Raw genomic sequence first — 21,794 nt, 5'->3', positions numbered from 1 at the left:
TGATTCTTATTTATTTATTTATTTATTTATTTATTGAGAGTATTGTGTTCTGATTCTTGAGCATCTTTTATAAAGGTCATATTTTCACAAAACCCCTCAGAAATTAAGTTGTTTTTGTGTGGTGTAAAATCAAGAAGTGACTTTATATTTTTATTAAATGTGTTTTAGATTGTCATATAGACAATGGTATGTCTTAATGGCTTTATTTTGATCAGATGAACGAAACTTTCAGATCTGATTACAAAACCCTAGAGGTTTATTTGTGGATTTTTAAAAGCCATTTTGTGTTCATTAAATTGTTTTCAAACTCTCTCTCCAACCAGTGGTCTATTTTTTATATAAAGTAAGACAATAAAAATAAAACACAATTTAGAAGAATGTCAGGGTGAAAACCGTATAGTAGCATGTAATGATGTTCAGCTGACCCAGATATGAGTATGCTTGTCTGCTGTCTTCACAAGCATATATGTCCATTTGATGAACACTAGGTGTTCTCAAAAAATTTTATTAAAGTGGGAAAATACTTATTATAGTTTTCTGATTTTAAAGTACACATTTTTCCTTTTTAACATCTCTGAAATTGTGATATGTCTTACAGTCAATAGTATCTTGCACTGATATTTTTCTTATAAGATGGTGCATTAGTTACATCAAATAATATTAGTCATTAAATTAAGAAAACTCATTCTCCTCATTCTTTCCTGTCTGCCTTTGGATGTACATGTTGAATAATTCTATACCCATCCTTTCATTGCAATCAGGAGCTTACCCAACCAGGAAGCTTATCCCCTTCATCCAGAGAAAGCCGATGAAATATCTTTTGTTTTTGCAGGTTTTTATTAATAGACCACAAGCAGATCTTCCAGTCTCGGGTCTCTAACTACAAAAGGTATGATGGAACCTTTCTCTCTTCCCCATCCTTTCCATTCCTCCAGCCGCTGGGGCTCCTCCATAGAAACTTAGTTTGTGTGACTGTCCCTGGAACTGTTTCTGGAACCTACTCATCCCCAGGTCCTCCCTCCCCAAAGTGACTCACTAATGTGGGACTATCTGAGGTTTCTCTGGGAAGAAAAGGAAGAAGGAGCATCCCCTTACCCTACTGTGGAGGATGTGATCAATTATTATCCTCCCTGGATAGGACCTAGGCTCAATGACCTGGAAAGGCCATTTCAGCACTTCCATTCTGTCCGTCTCCAAGCCTTCACCTTAGGTAAGAACTTTCGCTTTCATTCACCTCTCAGGGTGCTCTGACTCTTTACAGCTGAAGGCTCCTCTTGTCCGAGACAAACAGTATTACTTAGCAGTATGCATGCTCTAGCAACATGAATGACATGAAGAGTAACCGAGAACTGTACCTGCAATACATATCCGTGGCCCCTAAGCTGCTGGCCAACATCTCCAAATTACTCCTCACGTGCCGGAACACAGGCATTGCTATACCTAAGGGCATCAGAAACATCTTTGAGTTCACTTGGGAGGAGCTCATCACTGACCCTATGGTGCCTACCCCGTCTGACATTCTGGGCCTGGAGATCAGCTTTGGAACCCCATCTGTGGTGCCTGTGGAATCAACCCCTGTGCAGATCCACGTCCAGAAGAAGCCGCCCCCGCCGCCCCCACCACCACCACCAGTACCACAGCCACGGTTGCTAACCGCTGCGCCAGGCAAGTTCACCCCCCGTGGCCGTCGGGCAAACACTGGTCGGGAGACCCTATACAAGTTCCAGCGGCAGTCCATCCACCTGCTGACCGAGCTGCTCACCCTGAAGATGAAGGCCATGCTGGAGTCTGTGTCTGGTAAGGCTGGCTTGTCAGATTCTTCTCCATTTTTTCTGGGCTTGGAATAGTCTGTCTGGACCGATGTGTCTACTGCACCTACCCCAAAGAGTTATATAAGGGTGAACTGGGAACAGGTGGCTGCCATGGATCTGCTGTAGGAGTTGAACTTCTACCATGACTACCCACAAGAATCATCCTCTCACCCCTCTCTGCTCTCCACTTTTTCTTCCATTCCATTAATTTTGCAGAGCCAAGACTGGAAGATGGGCCGTGGAGAATTGGGCGAGGGTCAGAGGTACTGATGGGTGGAGTTTGTGGAAATGACATAGAGGTGGAGAGAGGCGGCACCCAGGAGGAAAGGGCTTGTGGAGTTGCCAGTCAAGAGGAACGATTGTTGGGTAGCAAGAAAGCCCAGAAGAGCCAGAATCAGGGAGAGTTATGAGAACAGGTCCATCTATTGTGGGGGTGTCATCTCTAGATCAAGGCCAGGACCTAGAGCCACATCAGTAAAAAGAAAACTAAGTACTGCATTATTTTAAATACCAACAGCATTGATACCCAGGCCTATGAGTACGGAAGAGAGAAGGACAAGGCGGGGCAGAGAGTACATGCCATTTGAGAGGTTTTGAGAGCTAGAGACCCTCCCACTAGAAGCCCCTCACACTTTCTTATCCTAGATATGGATCTACACTCTACTCTTATCTCCCTTTTCTGAAAACATTAGCCCATGCTGAGAGGAAAATGAATTGTTTTGTTGATTCCTTTATTAGGTGCCAACCCCTTGGACATCACAAGGCGCTTTGTGGAGGCCAGCCAGCTCCTCCACCTCAATGCCAAGGAGATGGCTTTTGACTCCCTGGTTGGCACATTTGCGAGAAATAGCTTTGGTGGACTGATGGGAAAAGGTGGGTACCTGAGCTTCAGCCCTTAGGTGAAAACTCAAACAGAACCAACCAGAGTGCAATGGAAAGGTCAAATCCCATTTAAACGGATGACATTTCCAAGTGTTAAGGTGGATGCGGAGCAATGGAGTTTCTCAAATGCTGCAGGTGAGTGCCATTCCCCGTGGAGAGCAGTTAGGTGGCATCTGTGGGGAGAGAGATACCAAAAACAAACACGAAGGGACTAATTTTATTATTAACATACAACCATTCAGGAAAAAATTAACACAGTCTTCATTTCTTATAACAATTAGCATGTGCTCCAATATCAATTCATTTTTGTTAAATACAAGATAAAAGGGTTTTGTGTGTGTGTGTGTGTGTGTGTGTGTGTGTGTGTGTTTTAATCCATTTTGTTTTCCTTTTCTAAGATAAAATCCCAAACATTTCCTCCCACACTATTTACCATGCAATGGATGTATCTTATGCCAGTTCTGTTCAGGATCAGCTATGTGTCCTGGTAACACAGGTCCTCTAAATTGTTCTGTAACTATTTTTGCAGATAATTACCAGCATATATGGAGTTCTGCACCTTGTGTTCCATACAGAGCTTAGAGATCCGTCTCATTTGGGGTGGACAACTGCCTATTGTTCTGTTTATGAGTAGGGAGAGTCCCACAAGGGTATCATGGTAGCTCTGGCCCAAACACCTACTCTCAGACCTGCCCATGGTGCTCTCCCACCCGAATATTCTGTTCCCTCACCTTGGAAAGGAAACGGTTGTCATCAATCACACTCCACCTCATGAAGTATTTAAGCATTCTCGCAGAGTCCCAGGCTTTCCCCTGTGCTGCAGTAGCTTCCGGTGTGGTTAATCTAGTGGAGGGGAATTTGCAGAAAGCTGAACCTCCGAGAGAGATCCTTTTGGTGATGTCTGTGCCCTGCTGAATTAGCAGAGCACTGGGAAAACCTTCCCATCACACTTCCCAGGAATTCTCTCTCACTTGTTGCCACATCCGTTCCAGACACTTTTTTCTTTAAACCATCCTAGAGTTAGGGGGGAAAAATCAAAATGTCAAAATATGAATGAAGAAGCTATCCATTTCTTTTCGGAAGCATTCATCTTAGAAGGACTTGAGTTAGCTCTCCCAGGGCATTATAAAGAAGATGCAAATCAATTTATTTTGCGTGAATATTGCTTTTCTAGACCATCTTATTATGTGAAGTAGATCAAAGCTATAAATGAGTGTAGAGTAATTTTGTTCCCTTAAAGCTGTTGCCAAAATATACACAGTAAGATTAGTTCTAGCCTTTTCTCCTGCCCTTAATACCTGCTAGTCCTGGCTTGTAATGAAAGAAAACTACACTACTCCTTGATTTTTGGTTGATGGCAATATCTATATTAATAAAAGAGTAATATGCTAATTAGACCAGGAGACCTTCTGGACAAAGCTTGGGGTTTGGCTGGTCTGCAAACTGCCTCCTAACGCCCTTAACCCCTCACCCAGGCTGGCGACACCCCTCAGTAGAGACCCCCAACCCTGAAGGGTACATGGCCAACCTCAGCCCCTCACCCAAGCTGGCCACGCCCCCTAAGGGGAGCCCCCCCCCACTCCAATGGGGGGTCATGGCCAGCCCGCAAACTGCTCCAGCCTCTCGCCCAGGCTGGCCCCACTCCCCAAGGAGATCCCCACCCTGATCCGGATCCCCCTTCAGGGCAGACCAGCAGCCCTGACACATGCCTTTATTAGGCCTCTATACTAATAAAAGCATAATATGCTAATTAGACCGGGAGACCTTCCGGATGTCTTTCCGGACAAAGCCATGGTGGTGGGGACCAGGCAGAGGAGGTTAGAAGTGATCAGGCCAGGAGGGAGGAGAGGGCAGTTGGGGGCAAACAGGTCGCTAAAGGGGGCAGTTGGGGGCGAGTAGGCTGGCAGGGGGGCAATTGGGGGTGAGCAAGTCAGTGGGGGGGCAGTTGGGGGCAAGCAGGCTAGCAGGGGGGCAGTTGGGAGCAATCAAGCCAGTAGGGAGGGCAGTTGGGGGTGATCAGACCAGTGGGGAAGCAGTTGGGGCAAGAAGTCTGGCAGGCAGAGTGGTTAGGGGTGATCAGGCAGACAGATAGGTGAGCCATTAGGAGCCAGCATCCCAGATTGCAAAAGGTTGAAGAGGGTGCAGGCCAGGCAGAACGTCCCCCCACCCCGAGCATAAATTTCATGCACCAGGTCACTAGTTATTGTATAAAACATACCAAAAAAGAAAGCAAGTAATCTTGTCATCTTTGCATATGTAACTATTTTTCTTTAATATATTCAATTTTCTCCTTCCCTCCTTCCTTTCTTTCCCCTCTCCCTCCCTCTTTCCCTTTCTCTCTTTCTCCCCTCTTTGTGTATAGTTTTAAAAGAATACTGCAGTGTTCTGTTTCTCAGTATCCTTGACTTAATAGACAATTGTTTTCCAACATGGCTCTATGCTTTTAATAATTGTCATTTTAAGTGGGTGTAGATTTCTTCTAATATGTATGTTTCATAATTAACCAAATGCTTAGGTTTCCAGGTTTTTTGTTATTAGTAATTTATGCATTGTAATATGCAACTTTATATATGTCACTTATTTCTGTTGTATTGGTGATTTAGATTGATTACCCAGGAAAGGGCTTATTGGGGCAGAGAGTCTCGATATGTGTTTAGCTCTTGCTAAATATTGCTTTCTTGATGGGTTTTCTCTACACCAGCAGGGTTGATTAGTTTTTTTCCATCTTTACCATCATTGGCTATTGTTAGTTCTTTTCTTTTTTGATAAGTTAGAAGGTGCTGAAGGTTGTTCCAATTTCAGTTTTTGGATCACTAATGATAGTGAGTGATTGTGTGTTACATCATCCAGTGTGCAGTCTCTGGTTATTATCTTTGTCTACTTGTCAAGTCAGATTTGCCATTTTCTTTATGGATTTGTATAAACCATGTCAATAAAGAGATGCTTAACATTTCCTAACAATTAACTGGTGAAATGACCATATTTGGGGGGAGAATAAGGAAAGGATTTGATGAGGTTTATGTGAGAATGATTAAGATTTTCCAGAGTGATGGGGCTGCTAAATTCTAATTCTTAAGTGTTCAGAAAATCAAATGATTCTACAGACAATAGCATGATTCTGCAAGAGGCTGATCTGATTGTTAGAGAAGCATCTGATTTCTATGGCTCGGATAAGGGAAAATAGGTGACTTTAAATGTCCTTCTAGTCAGCTCATTGCTGTTTTTCTCTACTTAATGCAGCAGTTATACCTGCATTTGCCCTTTAGTCACATATCACCTTTTGTGTTTGATTGCTGCTTCCTGCTCTAGTCATTTCACTCTTGAGAGGTATTGGAGGGGGTGGGGATAATGTAGAAAGGAACCTTAATTTCCATTAATTACTCAGAGCCTGCTTATTTATTAAAGTCTTTTTATTCCAAGAGGTAGTTGTTTTGTACAATAGGACACTAGAATATTTGGTCTATCATATTTCTAGAACAAAACAAAAAAAATCCATATTACTTTTTTTTGTTAAGAAAATATAAAGTTAAAAAATTAAAAGAAGTAACCATGTCTCTTCCATTCCAGAGCCCTTCATGACCGCCCCAATCTTGGGAGTGAACTCGCCTTATCAGCTTATCTATGAAGCCTCTACTGGCTGTCTGAGTTTTTCCCTCTCAACTGGAAGGGAAGCCAAGAAAAAAGCAGGTAACAGTGATTCCAAGCAAGACCTCCTAGCCCATCTGTGGAGGTAGGGAGGTGGATGTAAGATTCCCCGTTTAGGTTAATAGCACAGTTTGATTTGGTTTTTGATAGGAAGGATAGACAGTTTCCCTGGCTGGTGACAGAAGCTATTGAAATAGATACTTTCCAATAAAGTCAGCACATCTCAACCCAGTTACTCCAAAGTAGAATCTTATCATTTGAATGTTTACATGCCTTCCATTCCTGGTGATGTGGTTCTCTTCACCTGGGACAACACTTCTCTCAAACCCACATTTTCTATTCCCTCAGTGGCCCAACCTGAATCCCTTTGATCAAAGAGATCTGGGTTGCTCTTACTCACAAAACAAGTGGGGGAATCAATACCTGAAGAGAGATATTTGTCTGCAAAATCTAACACTGTGTCTTAAACTGGGCCTGTTCATGTGGGCAGAAAACACAGAGCGCACTCCTATTCTATTGAGAAAGACATACAACAGAAGGAAAGGCTTAAGGAAAGAAAGGGTGGCACATGAGGCAAACAGTACAGCAATGACTGTGCAGACAGAAGCTTAGAGGAGACATGAGTTGGAGAAGGTAGGGTAAAGGTCAAGGAACTTCCAGGCCTCCCCTCACCTTCCAGGCTTTGATTACAGAGTGGTGGAATGGGAACATAGGGGAGGACTACATTCAAAAGAGGTGGTGGGAGGATCGATATAAGGTAGGAAGAAATGCTCAAAGACTGTACAATTGATTCCCACAGACACTGGGAGGTAAGGCTGGAAGTTGAGAAGTTTGGATTTTATTCCTGCCCCTGCCCCTGCCCCTGCCCCTGGCTGGCTGTGTGATTTGCCTTCCTCCTGTCCTCACTCTCCATATCAAGCTGATCCTATATCCTTTCAGTTAGTGAACAAATGTTTATTAAACAATTGCTAGTTGTTGGTCACTGTTCTAAATGCCAGGGGTGCACATGTGGACTCTAAGACAAAGACTGCCTTTCCTAATGGAACTGACAACCTAGCTTTCCTGAACAGAGTAGTCTCAGCTGTCCCCTCTCATTTTCTTGCTTCCTTTATTTCTGTTGATGTGTCTTCTCTCACTGTGGTTCAATGGCCCACATCACTTATGGAATCCCACTTTATGTATTCCTGGTTTTACCATATCCCCTCCTGGCCCTAAATTGACACAATCACTTTAAGGCAAAACGAAGTATCCTCAAGACACACAGTGATTTCATGATTTTTCTTTCTGGTGACCTCAAGTGTAATGCCTTGAGTAAGGTAGTTCCTAAGCAAAAATTAATTATGTTTGCTCGTCTCTTTGTCTTCCTCTGGTTGTTTTCCTCTGATACCACACCAAGATGCAATTTGTCTTATTGGTTCATCATTCTCACTAAGATATATAGTTCAGTGATGCTGCATTTCTTATTAAATATGGAATTATTCTCATTCATACATGCTAGAATGGAACCTTCCTTAATAGTTTTTAAATTTAATTTAATTTAGCTTTATTTTATTGTTGACAATATTACAAATGCCCTTTTATTTCCCCCCTCCTCACCACCTCTTCTTTTCCTATCTGTTCCATGTTCATGTGCTATTACACCTTACCAGCTAACCCCATTTGGAGTTACAGGGTCAGGAAGACTTGGAGCAGATAGGTTCCAGGAGTTGGACTTAATCCCAGAGGACAATAGTTCTTTCTGGAAAGTAACCCAAATTTATGAGAGAACTGAGATAAGTCTTTCAACAATGGTTCCTTGTAGGGGCAAGAGATTGCCACCCTCAAGGACCCAAGACAACCAGGAACAAGCCAGACATGAATGCTCAGGCCAGCAGATGTTCCAGGAGCCAACTAGCTGGAAATTGGTCCTCAGGGTCAAGTCTCTAGTCTCTGGTGGTAGGAAAAGTTGGGGAAGGGACCAGGAATCATGCAGGGTGTCAGAAAGCAGAGATGGCCCTCAAGCACTAGCCAGAAACCTCGAGACTTGGCTAACAGTGAGGAAAAATCTTTCTGAGGTCCTCAGAGCTGACTTGGAGCTGATAAATGCCCCTGACATGAAGCCAGGTTTTATTTTTGAGACTAAGGTGTAGTTGAGCCTGCATATATTTAGGGAAAGCATGTGGCTCCATCTGGGTGGGCAGTAGGAACTCAGAAGTGGCAGGACCTAAATAAATGCCTTTAGAACTTCAGTCATGGAGAATTATCTCCAAAATTTCATGCCATCATATTCTCAGACCCCCTAACACTTGTCACACACAGAAAATAATTGTAAAAAAAAATGTAAGACAAACATAAAAACATTATCATTCACAGATTTGAACAGGCAGAAGCAGCACACTTGAAGATAGGGCAATAGAAATTATTGAATCTGAAAAACAGAAAGAAAAGATTGAAAAGAAATGAATAGAGCCAAAGGAACCCATGGGACACCATCAAGTGGAACAGCATACATAATGTGGGAGTCCCAGAAGGAGAAGAGAGAGAAAGAAAGAGAAAGGAAAATAAAATATTTGAAGAAGAAATGGCTGAAAAATACCAAATTTTATGAAAGTCTTGAATATAAATACCAAAGATTCCATGTAAGAGGAACTTAAAGAGACCCAGATCAAGACACATTATAATCAGACTTTCAAAAGACAGCATCTTAAAAGCCAAAAGAGAAAAGCAAATCATATATACAAGTAATCCTCAATAAGATTATTAACAAATTTCTTATCAGAAGTTTTGAAAGCCACAGGAACTAGCACTAAAAGAAAAAAATAGTCAATCAAGAATTTTGTATTCATAGAAAAAGATATAAAAAAGTGGAAGAATATACCGTGTTCATAGATTGGCAGAATTAACATCATTAAAATGGCCAAACCACCTAAAGCAATGTATAGGTGCAATGCAATCCCTATTAAAATACCAATGGCATACTTTAAAAATCTAGAAGAAACACTCCAAAAACTTATATAGAACCAAAAAAGGATTCCAAATAACTGCAGCAATCTTGAGAAAGAACAACAAAGTTGGAGGGATCACAATACTGAATATAAAGTTATAATACAAAGCCACTGTAATCAAAATAGACTGATACTGGCACAAGAACAGATACATAGATCAATGGAACAGAACAGAGATCTCAGAAATCGACCCGAGCCATTATGTTCAATTAATGTTTGACAGTGGAGGAAATAGCATACAAAGGAATAGACAGTCTCTTCAATAAATGGTATTGGGAAAATTGGACAAGTAACATGCAAAAATATAAAACTATACCACGAACTTATACCATATACAAGGATAAACTAAAAATGGATAAGAGACTTAAGTATAAATCATGAAACTATAAAAATCCTAGAAGAAAATGTAGACAGCAAAGTATCTGACATCTCATGTAGCAGAATTTTTACAGATACATCCTAGAGCAAGAGAAAAGAAAAAATTAAACTAATTATACTACATCAAACTAAAAAGCTTCATAGCAAAGGAAACCAGCATCAAAATGAAAAGGGAACTCACTGTATGGGAGAATATATTTGACAATGTTACTTTTGATAAAGGATTGATTTACAAAATACCTAATTACTCATATAACTCTACAAAAAAAAAAAAAAAGACAAACAATCCAATTTTTAAAAAATGGGCAGGAAATCCTGTAAGATGAAATGAAAATACACTGGACCATACCTTGAAATCATGTGGAGAAATAAAGATCTCAATGAAAGTGAAATCTTGGGCAGTTTAAAACTAGTGATATTATAACAATGGCTTGTAACTGAATTTTTCTACATGATTTAAAAGACTACTACAGCCAAAACCAGTTTGGCTCAGTGGATAGAGCATTGGCCTGTGGACTGAAGGGTCCCGGGTTTGATTCAGGTCGAGGGCATGTACCTTGACTGCAGGCATATCCCTGGTGGGGGATGTGCAGGAGGCAGCTGGTCGATGTTTCTCTCTCATCGATGTTTCTAGCTCTCTATCCCTCTCCCTTCTTCTCTGTAAAAAATAAAATATATATTTTTTAAAAAACCTTAAAAAAAAAAAAAGACAACTACATCCCTGGCCAGTTTGCTCAGTGGTTGGAGCATTGGTCCATGAACCAAAGGATCAAGGGTTTAATTCCAAGTCAAGGGCACCTACCTTGGTTGCAGGCTTGATCCCTGGCCCCAGTTGGGGTATGAGCCGGAGGCAACTAATTGATGTGTCTTTCTCACGCCAATGCCCTCCATCTCTCTCTCCACCTCCCCCCTCCCATCATCTCTCTTTCATATCAATAAAAATATATTTTTGGGATTAAAAGAAAGAAAAGATCTAAACAATCTAACTTTAAAATTATAGAAGGAAGGAAATAATAAAGATTAGAGCAGAGATAAATGAGAGAATAGAAAAAACTTAAAAAACAATCAATGAAACTAGAAGGTGATTACTTTGCAAACATAGACACATTTGACAAACCTTTAGCTAGATCAACTAAGAAGAAAAGAGAAGACTCAGATTACAAAAATAAATGGAACTTACTAATTCTATAGAAATAAAAGAGATTGCAATGAATAGTTGGACACCAATAAATTGGATAACCCACATAAAATGGAAAGATTTCTAAAAGCATAAAATGTACCAAGACTAAATCATAGATAAACAGAATATCTGAATAAACAAATAGTCTGGAGATTGAATCAGTAATCAAAAATCTCCCAACAAAGAAAAGCCCTGGGCCTGGTGGCTCCAGTAGTCCAGACATTTAAAGAAAAACTAATGCCAATCATTTTCAAGCTTTCCCAAAAATGTGAAGAGGGAACACTTCCCAACTTATTCTATAAGGCCTTCATTATCCTGATACCAGAACCAAAGACACTATAGGAAAAAAATAACTGCAGACCTATATTCCATATGAACACTGATGCAAAATTTCTCAACAAAATACTAGCAAATAGAATTCAGCAGCATATTAAAAGGATTATACACCATGACTCCAAGGATAGTTCAACTTACAATATATATATATATATATATATATATATATATATATATATATATGTCATGCACATTAAGAGCACTCCCCACATATCATCTCAATTGATGCAGAAAAGCCATTTGACAAAATTCAACACACTTCCATGTTAAATACAACAACACTCAAACTAAAGGAAATCACCTCCACATAATAAAAATAACATATGACAAACTGACAGCAAACATTATACTTAATGGTAAAAGACTGAAAACTTTTCCTCTAAGACTAGGAACAAGGTAAGGATGCCTGCTTTAACCACCTCTGTTCGACATAGTATTGGAAATTCTAGCCAGAGCAATAAGATAAGAAAGGGAATAAAAAGCACCCAAATTGGAAAGGAAGGAATAAAGTTATCTGTTTGCAGATGATAGTACTTTATGAATAAAAACCCTAGAGATCCCATCAAAAAGCCTGTTAGAACAAAAAAACAAAAAACAAAAAAATCAGAAAAGTAGCAGGATAGTCAACACACAGATCAGTTGCATTTTCATGTATGAACTAGAGGCCCCATGCATGAAATTCAGGCAAAGGGCTCAGCTCCCACAGCCCTACAGCCCTGGCTGCCTCCGCCAGCCCCCACAGTCTTGGCTGGCCCTCGGAGCCCTGGCTTCATCCTGAACATCATCCAGAAGGTCGTGCGGATAGTTGTTCTGCTGTTCAATCTAATTAGCATATTAACTCTTTATTATATAGGACAATAATCTGAAAAGGAAACTAGAAAAACAATTTCATTTACAATAGCAGCAAAAAGAATAAGATACTTAGGAATTAACTTAAGCAAGGAGTTGAAAAACTTATATAATGCAAACTATAAGTTGTTGCTGGAATAAATTAAAAGAGACTAAGTAAACGGAAACATGTTCTATGTTCATGGATCAGTACCACCTAGAATGATCTACAGTTTTAATGCAATTGCTATTCAAACCCCAATTATGTTTGGGGTTTTTTTGCAGAAATAGAAGAACTCATTCTAAAATTCATATACAATCTCAAGGGACCCCGGAATAGCCAAAAATAGAATTGAAAAAGAATAAAACTGGAGGACTCGGTTTCTGATTTAAAAACTTACAAAGATACAGCAATCAAAACTACAGTGTGGTATTGGTATAGAGACAGATATATAAACCAAAGAAATAGAATAGAGAGCTCAGAAGTAAACTTGCATATATGATCAAAGGATTTTACAAGGGTGCCCAGACTATTCAATGGGGACGGGGGGGGGGGGGGGGGGGGGGAAGGGGGGGAAGGGAGAAATACAGTATTTTCAACAAGTATAATAGTACAGGAAAACTTGACAATCATCTTCAAAGGAATGAAGTTGGACACTTATCTAACATAATATAAAAAATTAACTTCAAATAGAGCAAGGACCTAAATGTAAGAACCAAAACAATAAAACTCTTAGAAGAAAACATTGGTGAAAAGCTTTATCACATTGGATTTGACAATGATTTCATGGATATGACACTATAGACATAGGCAATATTAAAAAAAATAGACCAATTGGACTTCATGAAAAAAATTAAACTTTGTGCATCAAAAGACACTATCCACAAAATAAGAAGGCAGTCCATAGATGGGAGAAAATATTTGCAAATCAAATATCTCATAAGGATTAATATCCAGGATATATAGAGAGCTTCTAATATTCAACAGTAAAAAAAACAAGCTGAATTAAAATAGGCAAAACACTTGAAAATATATTTCTCCAAAGAATATATACAAATGGCCAATCAGCACATGACAGATGTTTAATATCACTAATCTTTAGGGAAATACAAATCAAAACTATAATAAGCTACTACCACATCCTACCCCAATAGGATATCTATTATCACACACACACACAAAAAACCAAGATATGAAATGAATAGAGAGACTCTTGTGCATTGCTGATGGGAATATAAAATGGTACAGCCACTGTAAAAAACTGTGTGGCAATTCCTCAAAAAAAACAAAAAATGGAATTACCATAACATCCAGCAATTTTACATCTGGGTATATATCAAGAGAATTAAAAACAAGGTCTCTGAGTGATATTTGTACACCCATGTTCCTAGCAGCATTATTCACTATAGCTAAAATGTGGAAGCAACCCAAGTGTCCATCAGTGGATGAATGGATAAAGAATATAAAATCTACAGTAACAATGAAATATTATTCGACCTTTAAAAGGAAGGAAATGCTGACACATGCTATAACATGGATGAACCTCGAGGACTTTGTGCTACCTGAAATAAGGCAGTCACACAAAGACATATACTGTACAATTCTACTTATATGAGGTATATACTAGTAGAGTAGTCAAAAATTATAGAGACAGAAAGTAGGATGGTGGTTTTTAGGATCTGGGAGAGGTGGAATAGAAGTTATTGTCTAGTGTAGGGGTGTCGAACTCAATCAGAGAAGGGGCCAAAATCTAAAATCCAGCCTAAATCGCGGGCCGAATGGTTTACTGAACAGTCATAAACTGTCATTGTGATGGAAACGCAGCGGAGTGCAGTGATGACAGCGCGGTGCGGGCCACATTGCAAGGCCTGGCGGGACGGATTTGGCCCGCGGGCCTTGTGTTTGACACATGTGGTCTAGTGGATACAAAGTTTTAAATTTACAAGATGAAAAGAGTTATAGAGATGGATAGGGTGGTAGTTGTGCAACAGTGTGAATGTATTTAATATCACTGAACTGTACACTTAAAAATGTTTAAGATAGTAAAGCTATGTAAATTTTATCACAATATTCAAAAAAATTACAGTTTAGTTCTCAATGGAGCCAGACTGCCCTCTGCAGAAGGCCTGAGATTAGCCAACATCAGAGAAATGTTGAAGCCAATTGAGATGGTATTGAAACTTTTTTGTTCAATCAGAAATATCCACGGCAGGCACATCTATCTCCTCTCCACCTACAACCAGGCTGCTCTTGGGGAAGCATAGCTGGATTCATCACTCTGTTCAAGCCTGTTTCAGACACACTCTGTTGACTCACAGAGTGATATGTTTTATCAGTGACCTGTGCCCAGGAAGCATAAATGATTCAATTATTTTGACTCTCAGGAGGAGATGTGATTCTCTTGCTCCCCACCGCACTACTCTTCCCCAGGAGAAACCATTTTCTAAAACTCTGTCCCTAACCTTTTTACAACTACAGGCAAACTGAAAAATTTTGAAGAGGTAAGCAGCACATCACCCCTTCAACGAGGAATAGGAACTACCCCTAACAATGTGGAGATCAGTGATCCCTGTCCTGAGGCCCGGGAGAAGCTGCAAGAGATGTGTCGTCATATGTGAGCACCTTAGAAGTTGGGGGTAGATGGGAGAGGAGGGCAGGGCTGGCAATCACCTGTGTCTGCATAAAGGGAAAATCACAAAAGTGTATGAGTACCAGGAAGTGTCAGCTATCCAATACCCCTAATAATAGTGACAGCGTGATGGCTTGTTCCCAGTCCTTCCTCGAAATCCTTTTCAGTCCCTTGAGGAAGATGGGATTGATGCCCATTTTGTGGGTGAGGAAACTGAGGCATTGAAGTCCTGCAGTCTGGTGAGCCTGACCCAAAGCATTGATCTTTGCCTTCTCACCAGAGATACCATATCCTTTACGGGACTTCTTACAGAGACTTCTTTGTGCCCTGAATGTTTTTTTCTTAGCATAATTTGTCAGAGTCCTCCTGCAAAAAACAAAGGAAATATCTCTTAAAACAAACAGAAAATGTGACATGGATGATTAATGGTATTTATGATATCACTAGAGGCCCGATGCATGAAATTCTTGCAAGAGTAGGCCTTCCTTCCCCCAGCTGCCGGCACCAGCTTCCCTCTGGCCGCAGGCAGGCACTCAGGACCTGAGCTCTCCTTGCAGCTTGGAAGGATGTCTGATCTAATTAGCATATTATGCTTTTATTATTATAGATGGATCCAACAAGTCCTAGCAAGTTAAGTCTACATTTCTCTGAACCCCAAACAATGGGCCATAAAGGACTTGAAACTTAGTCAACACTAAGCCATATATGTCTTGGGCTCCCTAGGCCATTGAGTATTACTATAGCTACAGAACATGGATAAAAGGAAGCCACTCACTTTTGCTCCTTATTATTACATTCTAGAAGGAAGCTATCTTCCCCTGTAACCTCAGGACTTAGAGGGTGAGCAAAGACTCCAGCTCCCGCAGGTTCCCCTTCAGCACAGTTCTACTCCATGGTCCTTACCTAGTGCTAAAGGTGGAAGGACTAGTCTCAAAGTTATGAGGTGGGGACAGGTACTTTTGGGACAGGGAATGAGATGGGAGTCTTAGGTGCTGGGGAGGGGCTGTAGAGAACTTCCCTGGTGAGTGAGAGTCAAGTGGCTAGAAGATATGTTGGTCTTCCCTACAGAGAATCCGAAAGGACCACGTGGAAAGGGAGGAATGCCTTCTACCCCATGGTGTTACGCAACTACGGGGCAAAGATGCCCACTCGTTCAGGGTCAACCCTGAGCTCCATTCACCCTCACCTTCAGATTCCCACTCCCTCTCCTCACCAATCCACCTCCCATGTTCACTTCATTCAGCAATCTCAGGAGTGGAAGGGAGGCAAGAAGAACATCAAGTTTCATTACTCCTTCTATGATGGGTCTTCCTTCGTTTAGTATCCTTTTATTTGGGGCTTCCCCTTGTCCCCTGCAACTTAGCCCTAAAGAACTTCTGGGCCTGAGTATTTACTTTGGTATTTTCAGTTAATCTAAGGAACCTGATGACAGGTCTTCCAGGGCCTTAAGAGCAGTTTCTATGTGAGAGAGGACTCCCTTTGGAGAACATCTGGTTGGGAAGTCACCTTGGACCCCTGTATTCCTGTATCCCTTGTAGGGATCCTGTCACCCACTCTCCAACATGTTCTAGAGCCTGACCAGATCACAGATGCCCAACTCATTTGTCAGTAAGGCTGAACTCAGAGAGGGCAAAACACTTATTCCAGGTTTTGCAGTCTGAATTGGATGAGATGTCAAAGAAGGGAGACACTAAGCCATTATTCATTCTCGTCCCTTCATTTTAGGAATAAATAGTCTGACTCATTCAATGTCACAAAAGGAATTTGGTGGCAGAGCCAAGCCTGAATTCAAGGCTGCCTCACCTCTATTTAGGGCCCTCTCTATGACACCGTTTTTATGCCTTTTAGGATTGTTTCCTCCAACAGAGAGCAAAATAGAGAGGATGGAAGGGGATGGATAAAACCACTGGGTATTATGTCCCCTACCTTTGGAGAATATGGCAGTTCTCTGAGCTATCAAACAAGCTGCCCAGACAGGCCTGCTTGGCAACACCCCCCTCAATTCATTTGGCCTCCTCTCTGCTGAGCTGGGAATCCAGAATTTAAGTACCCTGTCAAAGGAATCGTATTGTTTCTATGACCGTAAATGAGTCCATTCATCACACTCTGCTCAGCCCTGCTTCTAATGTGCCCTGCAATATTGAACACAGCAAACTCCTTCCAGGTTGCTGCTGCTCCCTATGTGTCATGGGGCTTCCCTCTCCTCCCTTTTCTTACTCTACACTGCATTGAATAGGATAATCTCCCTGAGCTCCCCATGAAGCTGTGTCTGTGAAATAGGTTGTTATTAATGGGGCCAGAGAGGGTGGACTAGTTTATAATCAGGGCCCAACACCAGCCTGCTGGGCTCCATGTTCTCTCACCTGTCCCGGATTCCTAAGCCCAACCTGGATGGGACCACCCAAAGCCTGCAGGCCATCGCCACTGGCATGCTTGACTCATACCCCAACAATGAACACATCCTGGCAATTAATGTGTTTCCTCTTTGGGAGTCCCAGGAGGTCTGGGTTTGGGGCTTAGTTCTTCTTGGTGACTGTGCACAAGTCACTTTATCTCTCTGGGCCTCACTTCCCTCCATTATAAGATGAGGAAGTTAGACTCAGTGATCTTAAAGGAGAAATTCTGTTATTGTGTTCAAGCGGTTAAAACACACGATGCAGCTGTTGGATCCCTCTTGAGTAAAGAGAATGTTTAGAAAACACTTCTCTCTTCTCATAGCTTCACAGAACAGTAGGCTCAGCAATTGATTCTATTTTTACGGAGATACTTGGAAAAGCTCTTAGGTAGAAATAATATTTCTGCCCTTGGAATGCCAAAAAGCTCCTGATGGGCAGACCCCAGAACCATCCCAGTATACATTTCATTTGGGATGTCAGCATTTCCCTGAATCTCTTCCCTTAGTCACTGATTTCCCTCCAAATTTTCCTCAAAGTCCTTTTTCATATGAAGATATAAATTTATCACATTGATATCTATATAATAAATGCCTAAGCGACAGTTATAGCGTAACAACTGGTCACTATGATGTGCACTGACCACAGCTCAACACAGGATCTGCCTCCTGGTGGTCAGTGGCCTCCCAAAGGGGGAGCACCACTTAGCCAGAAGCTGGCTCATGACGCAACAGTGCTAAGGAGCAGCGAGCCAAGTGGTAAGGAACGAGGGTCCTGGACTGCAAGAGGGTGCAGGCTGGGCTGAGGGGACTCACCCTCCCTTGTGCACGAATTTCCTGCACTGGGCCTCTAGTAAAAATATAAACCTTGTTCACTCTGTGTTCAGTACTGTGCTCAGCACTATTCCTTTAGGGATGTGTTGAGTACTCAGAACCATAGTGTGAGGTAAGCATTTTTTTAATATGGTAAACTGCTCATAACATAAAATGTACCATTTTAACCATTTTTGACATGTATAATGTCATCAGGTGCATTCACAATATTATACAACCATCGCCACTATTTATTTCCAAACTTTCTCCACCCCAAAGGAAACCCCATACTTTTTAAGTGGTAGTCACTTCCATTTTCCTTCCCCTACCCTTCCTGATGACCGCTAATTTGCTTTTCACCTCTATGTATTTGCCCATTCCAAATATTTCTTATAAGTAAAACCATACAACATGTGCCCTTTTATATCTGGCTACTTTCACTTAGCATAATGTTTTTGAGGTTCTTCACATTGTACAGCTGACCCTGGAACATGGCAGGTGTTAACTCTGATAAGTGGATTTTTTTTAATTGATTCATTCAATTCAATTGGCCCTGCTCAGTTTAATTGTCCGAAGTTCATTTGATGGGCCAAGTTCAGTTGATCCTTGCAGTTCAAACTTGTGTTGTTCAAGGGTTGACAAGAGGCTAGGAATTCTTGAATGTGGAGGGCCAGCCTAAATTATACACAGACTTTCCTCTGCATGGGCAGTGGGCACCCTTTTTTTTTTTTTTTTTTTTTTTTTATAAAATATATTTTATTGATTTTTTACAGAGAGGAAGGGAGAGAGATAGAGAGCTAGAAATGTCGATGAGAGAGAAACATCAACCAGCTGCCTCTTGCACTCCCCCTAATGGGGATGTGCCTGTAATCAATGTACATGCCCTTGACCGGAATCGAACCTGAGACCCTTCAGTCCGCGGACCGATGCTCTAACACTGAGCCAAACCGGTTTTGGCGGTGGGCACCCTTAATCTCCATGTTTTTCAGAGTCAGTTGTAGTGTGCATTAGTACTTCATTCCATTTTTTTTAAGGGTGGGTAAAACTCACATAACATAAAATAGATTCTTCTAACATGTATTATTCAGCAGCATTTAGTACATTATAATGTTGTGCAGCTAGCACCTCTATCAAGTTCTGAAACGTTTTTATCACCCCAGAAGGAAAACCCTACCCCCATTAAGCATTCACTCCCCATTTCTCCCTACCCCCAGCCTGCCTGGCATCACCAATTTGCTTTCAGTGGGTTTGCCTATTGTGGACATCTCATATAAATGGAATCCTACAATATGTAGCCTTTTGTGTCTAGCTTTTCACCTAATATAATGTTTTCAAGGTTTGTACATGTTTTAGCATTTGTCAGAATTTCCTTCCTTTTGGTTCAGGGCGGGTCTTTGAAAACTGGGAACGATATACCATTTAGATAACAGCTTTGTAGACTTTTTTCCATGGGGCAACTGAGAATAGAACCTGGAGAGTTTTTTGTTAGTTCTACTTAACCATTTCTTCCAGCTATCCCTCCGGAAACATTGCCATGTGTCAGATCCCCACGTGCTGCAGAGGGAGAACCATCACCTTACTCTTTAATGACACACCCAACTTCTCCTGCCTGGCCTTATTCAATGCCGAAGGCCAGGGCTGTGTCCACTACAACCTAAAGTCCTGGTGAGTGAGTTGGAAGCTTATGGCCCCAGGGAAGTACCTCTGAGGGTAACAAAGGGGGGCGCTGGGGTGGCAAGGGCGTCCTTGGGGAAGGGAGAGGCCAGGCAGTGTTCAGAAGTTAAGAAGGCCACAAGGCAGTGCCTGCAGAAACATAGGTACTTTGAGGCCCTCACTGGCTGTATCTGTATCATAGCCAATGAGGAGGGCAGCTCTCCAAGACCTACTCCACTTGTGCCCCACAACACTAAGATTTTTGGCTAGATTAATGAACAATTCTTTAGCAGAGAGAAGTGTTTAAACCAAGAGAGAGTGAAGTAGAAGCTACAGGCACCACTTCTGTGGGGTGTTTTATTTTATTTTATTTTTTTATTATTATTTTTTTAAAATATATTTTTTATTGATTTTGTACAGAGAGGAAGGAAGAGAGATAGAGAGTTAGAAACATCGATGAGAGAGAGTCATCGATCAGCTGCCTCTTGCACACCCCCTACTGGGGATATGCCTGCAACCAAGGTACATGCCCTTGACCGGAATCGAACCCAGGACCTTTCAGTCCCCAAGCCGATGCTCTATCCATTGAGCCAAACCAGTTTTAGCCTGTGGGGTGTTTTAAAAGAAGCACGTATTTTTGTCAACCAATAGTTGGTTTTGCCTGGCCTTTCATAAGGAACTATTCTTTAAAGAAATGACTTACTTTCATGTTATAGATGTTCCCATTTTGATACCTTAGATCTTGCATACTCAGGCTCCTAGGCAATGGGGCACACATTCCATTTCTGTCCCTGTGGGTTTGGCCTGGAGCCTCCATCATCTCCCTCAATCATCTCCCTTCCCAACAATTCTCTCCCAGTAGGGTCAGTAGGACTGAAGGGACCTCAGACCACGTTAGGCAGGAGAAGCGAAGCTGCCTGCAGGAAGCCATGCTTGCTCCAGCTGGGGCAGACTCTCAGAGCCCTGCCTGCCTATTGCTAGCAGCAATGAGGGCTTCCTCCAGGGGCCCGGCGGCAGCTCCTCGCCTATGTGTCTCTCCTAGCTGCCCATATGTCTTGATCTTGGATGAGGAAGGCGGGACCACCAACGACTACAAGGGCTATACAGTCCACAAGTGGAGCTGGTCTTCTAAGACGGAGACTTTGCTCTCTTTGGAATATAAGGTAGGGGTTCACAGCACCGGGGGGGGGGGGGGGCAGCCTTGGCAGCCTTCCCTGGGCTGCTCAGCATCAAGAGTCAGAGGGCTACCTCTAAGATGAGAGCCCTGCTCTCCAGAAGCTTGTAGACTCATTCCAAGGTTCCCAAGTTGATGGGCAGTGGTCTAGGGCTGACTAAAGTGAACCTTTGGCAACTGTTGGCTGCTATACTGACCTTCTTGGTAATACCCTCCTGTGTTATTTTTATTATATTAACATTACATTTTGATAGTTTAAATGGCCTTTATTTTAGAAAGTAATCATTATAGTAGTAGTTGATAGTTTTATTTTTTATGCCTATACATGGCAATAAAAAAAATTAGCAAATCTATGTTGGTCTCTCCAGTTTGTTTTTATAACTTTACTTATCTATGAAATTAAAAAATCTGGGAGTCAAAGATGACTGATAGGTCCAAACCCTTTTTACCCCCCATTGTATTGTTCAGACAGCCATTAATCAGATTTATTAATTTATTATTCAATGTTGAATTACTAATGTCAAATAGTAACTTAAGTTTAAGTATTAATAAAGCAATTATCTAAGCCTGAGTTTCTCATTCTTAGGACTACTGACATTTGGGCATGGATAATTCTTTGTTACAGTGTTCCTTGAATTATAACTGTAGGATATTTAGCATGATGGCAGTAATATACTGTCCTCCAATTGTGACAACCAAAATATATCACCAGACATTCCCAAATGTCCCCTGGAGGACAAAATTGCCCCTGGGTGAGAATAACCAATCTAGAGGATGTAAAGGTGAGCAACATCCATTGAAGAAGTCAAAGCTCTGGATGGGGTTTAATAAGAACACAGGATAGAAACGAATAAGGGCTGTGAGAGAGGGACAAGCTCATAGAGTTGGGAGTCAGAAAAAGATTACAGAACATAGAATCACTCAAAGTGGCCTGAGAGTAAGAGCCCTAAGGTAAGGATTATGGACAAAAGCACTCTTGGGGTGCCTGGTAGGGTTCAGGCATCTTATCCTTAATCTCCTGTCTCTTGCCCTTCCTATTTATCCTCTATTGGCCACTGCATTCTCATGCTTATATCCTGCTTCCTTTA

The 21,794-nt window shown here is 41.5% G+C and overlaps 1 protein-coding gene across 3 annotated transcripts in view; it reads left to right on the top strand.

The window, feature by feature from the left end:
* The window catches only part of CUNH3orf20 (chromosome unknown C3orf20 homolog), a 48,704-nt gene that overhangs the window by 5,398 nt on the left and 21,512 nt on the right, over positions 1 to 21,794 (top strand). Inside the window, exons 3-9 of one of the 3 annotated variants that reach the window (XM_045579213.1) lie at positions 833 to 1,797; positions 2,550 to 2,684; positions 6,261 to 6,380; positions 14,524 to 14,659; positions 15,743 to 15,994; positions 19,392 to 19,544; positions 20,575 to 20,695. In XM_045579213.1, coding sequence (XP_045435169.1) covers positions 1,323 to 1,797; positions 2,550 to 2,684; positions 6,261 to 6,380; positions 14,524 to 14,659; positions 15,743 to 15,994; positions 19,392 to 19,544; positions 20,575 to 20,695 — 1,392 coding nt within the window. In that variant the 5' untranslated portion in view covers positions 833 to 1,322. The remainder of the gene's footprint in view (positions 1 to 832; positions 1,798 to 2,549; positions 2,685 to 6,260; positions 6,381 to 14,523; positions 14,660 to 15,742; positions 15,995 to 19,391; positions 19,545 to 20,574; positions 20,696 to 21,794) is intronic. The other 2 variants (XM_045579214.1, XM_045579215.1) reach the window with 2 other exon arrangements.

Source organism: Pipistrellus kuhlii, unplaced genomic scaffold (genome assembly GCF_014108245.1).
Source record: "Pipistrellus kuhlii isolate mPipKuh1 unplaced genomic scaffold, mPipKuh1.p scaffold_m20_p_11, whole genome shotgun sequence".
Classification (NCBI taxonomy): Eukaryota; Metazoa; Chordata; class Mammalia; order Chiroptera; family Vespertilionidae; genus Pipistrellus; species Pipistrellus kuhlii.
Note: the sequence above shows the minus strand (reverse complement) of the source record. Positions and strands in the feature narration are given on the sequence as shown.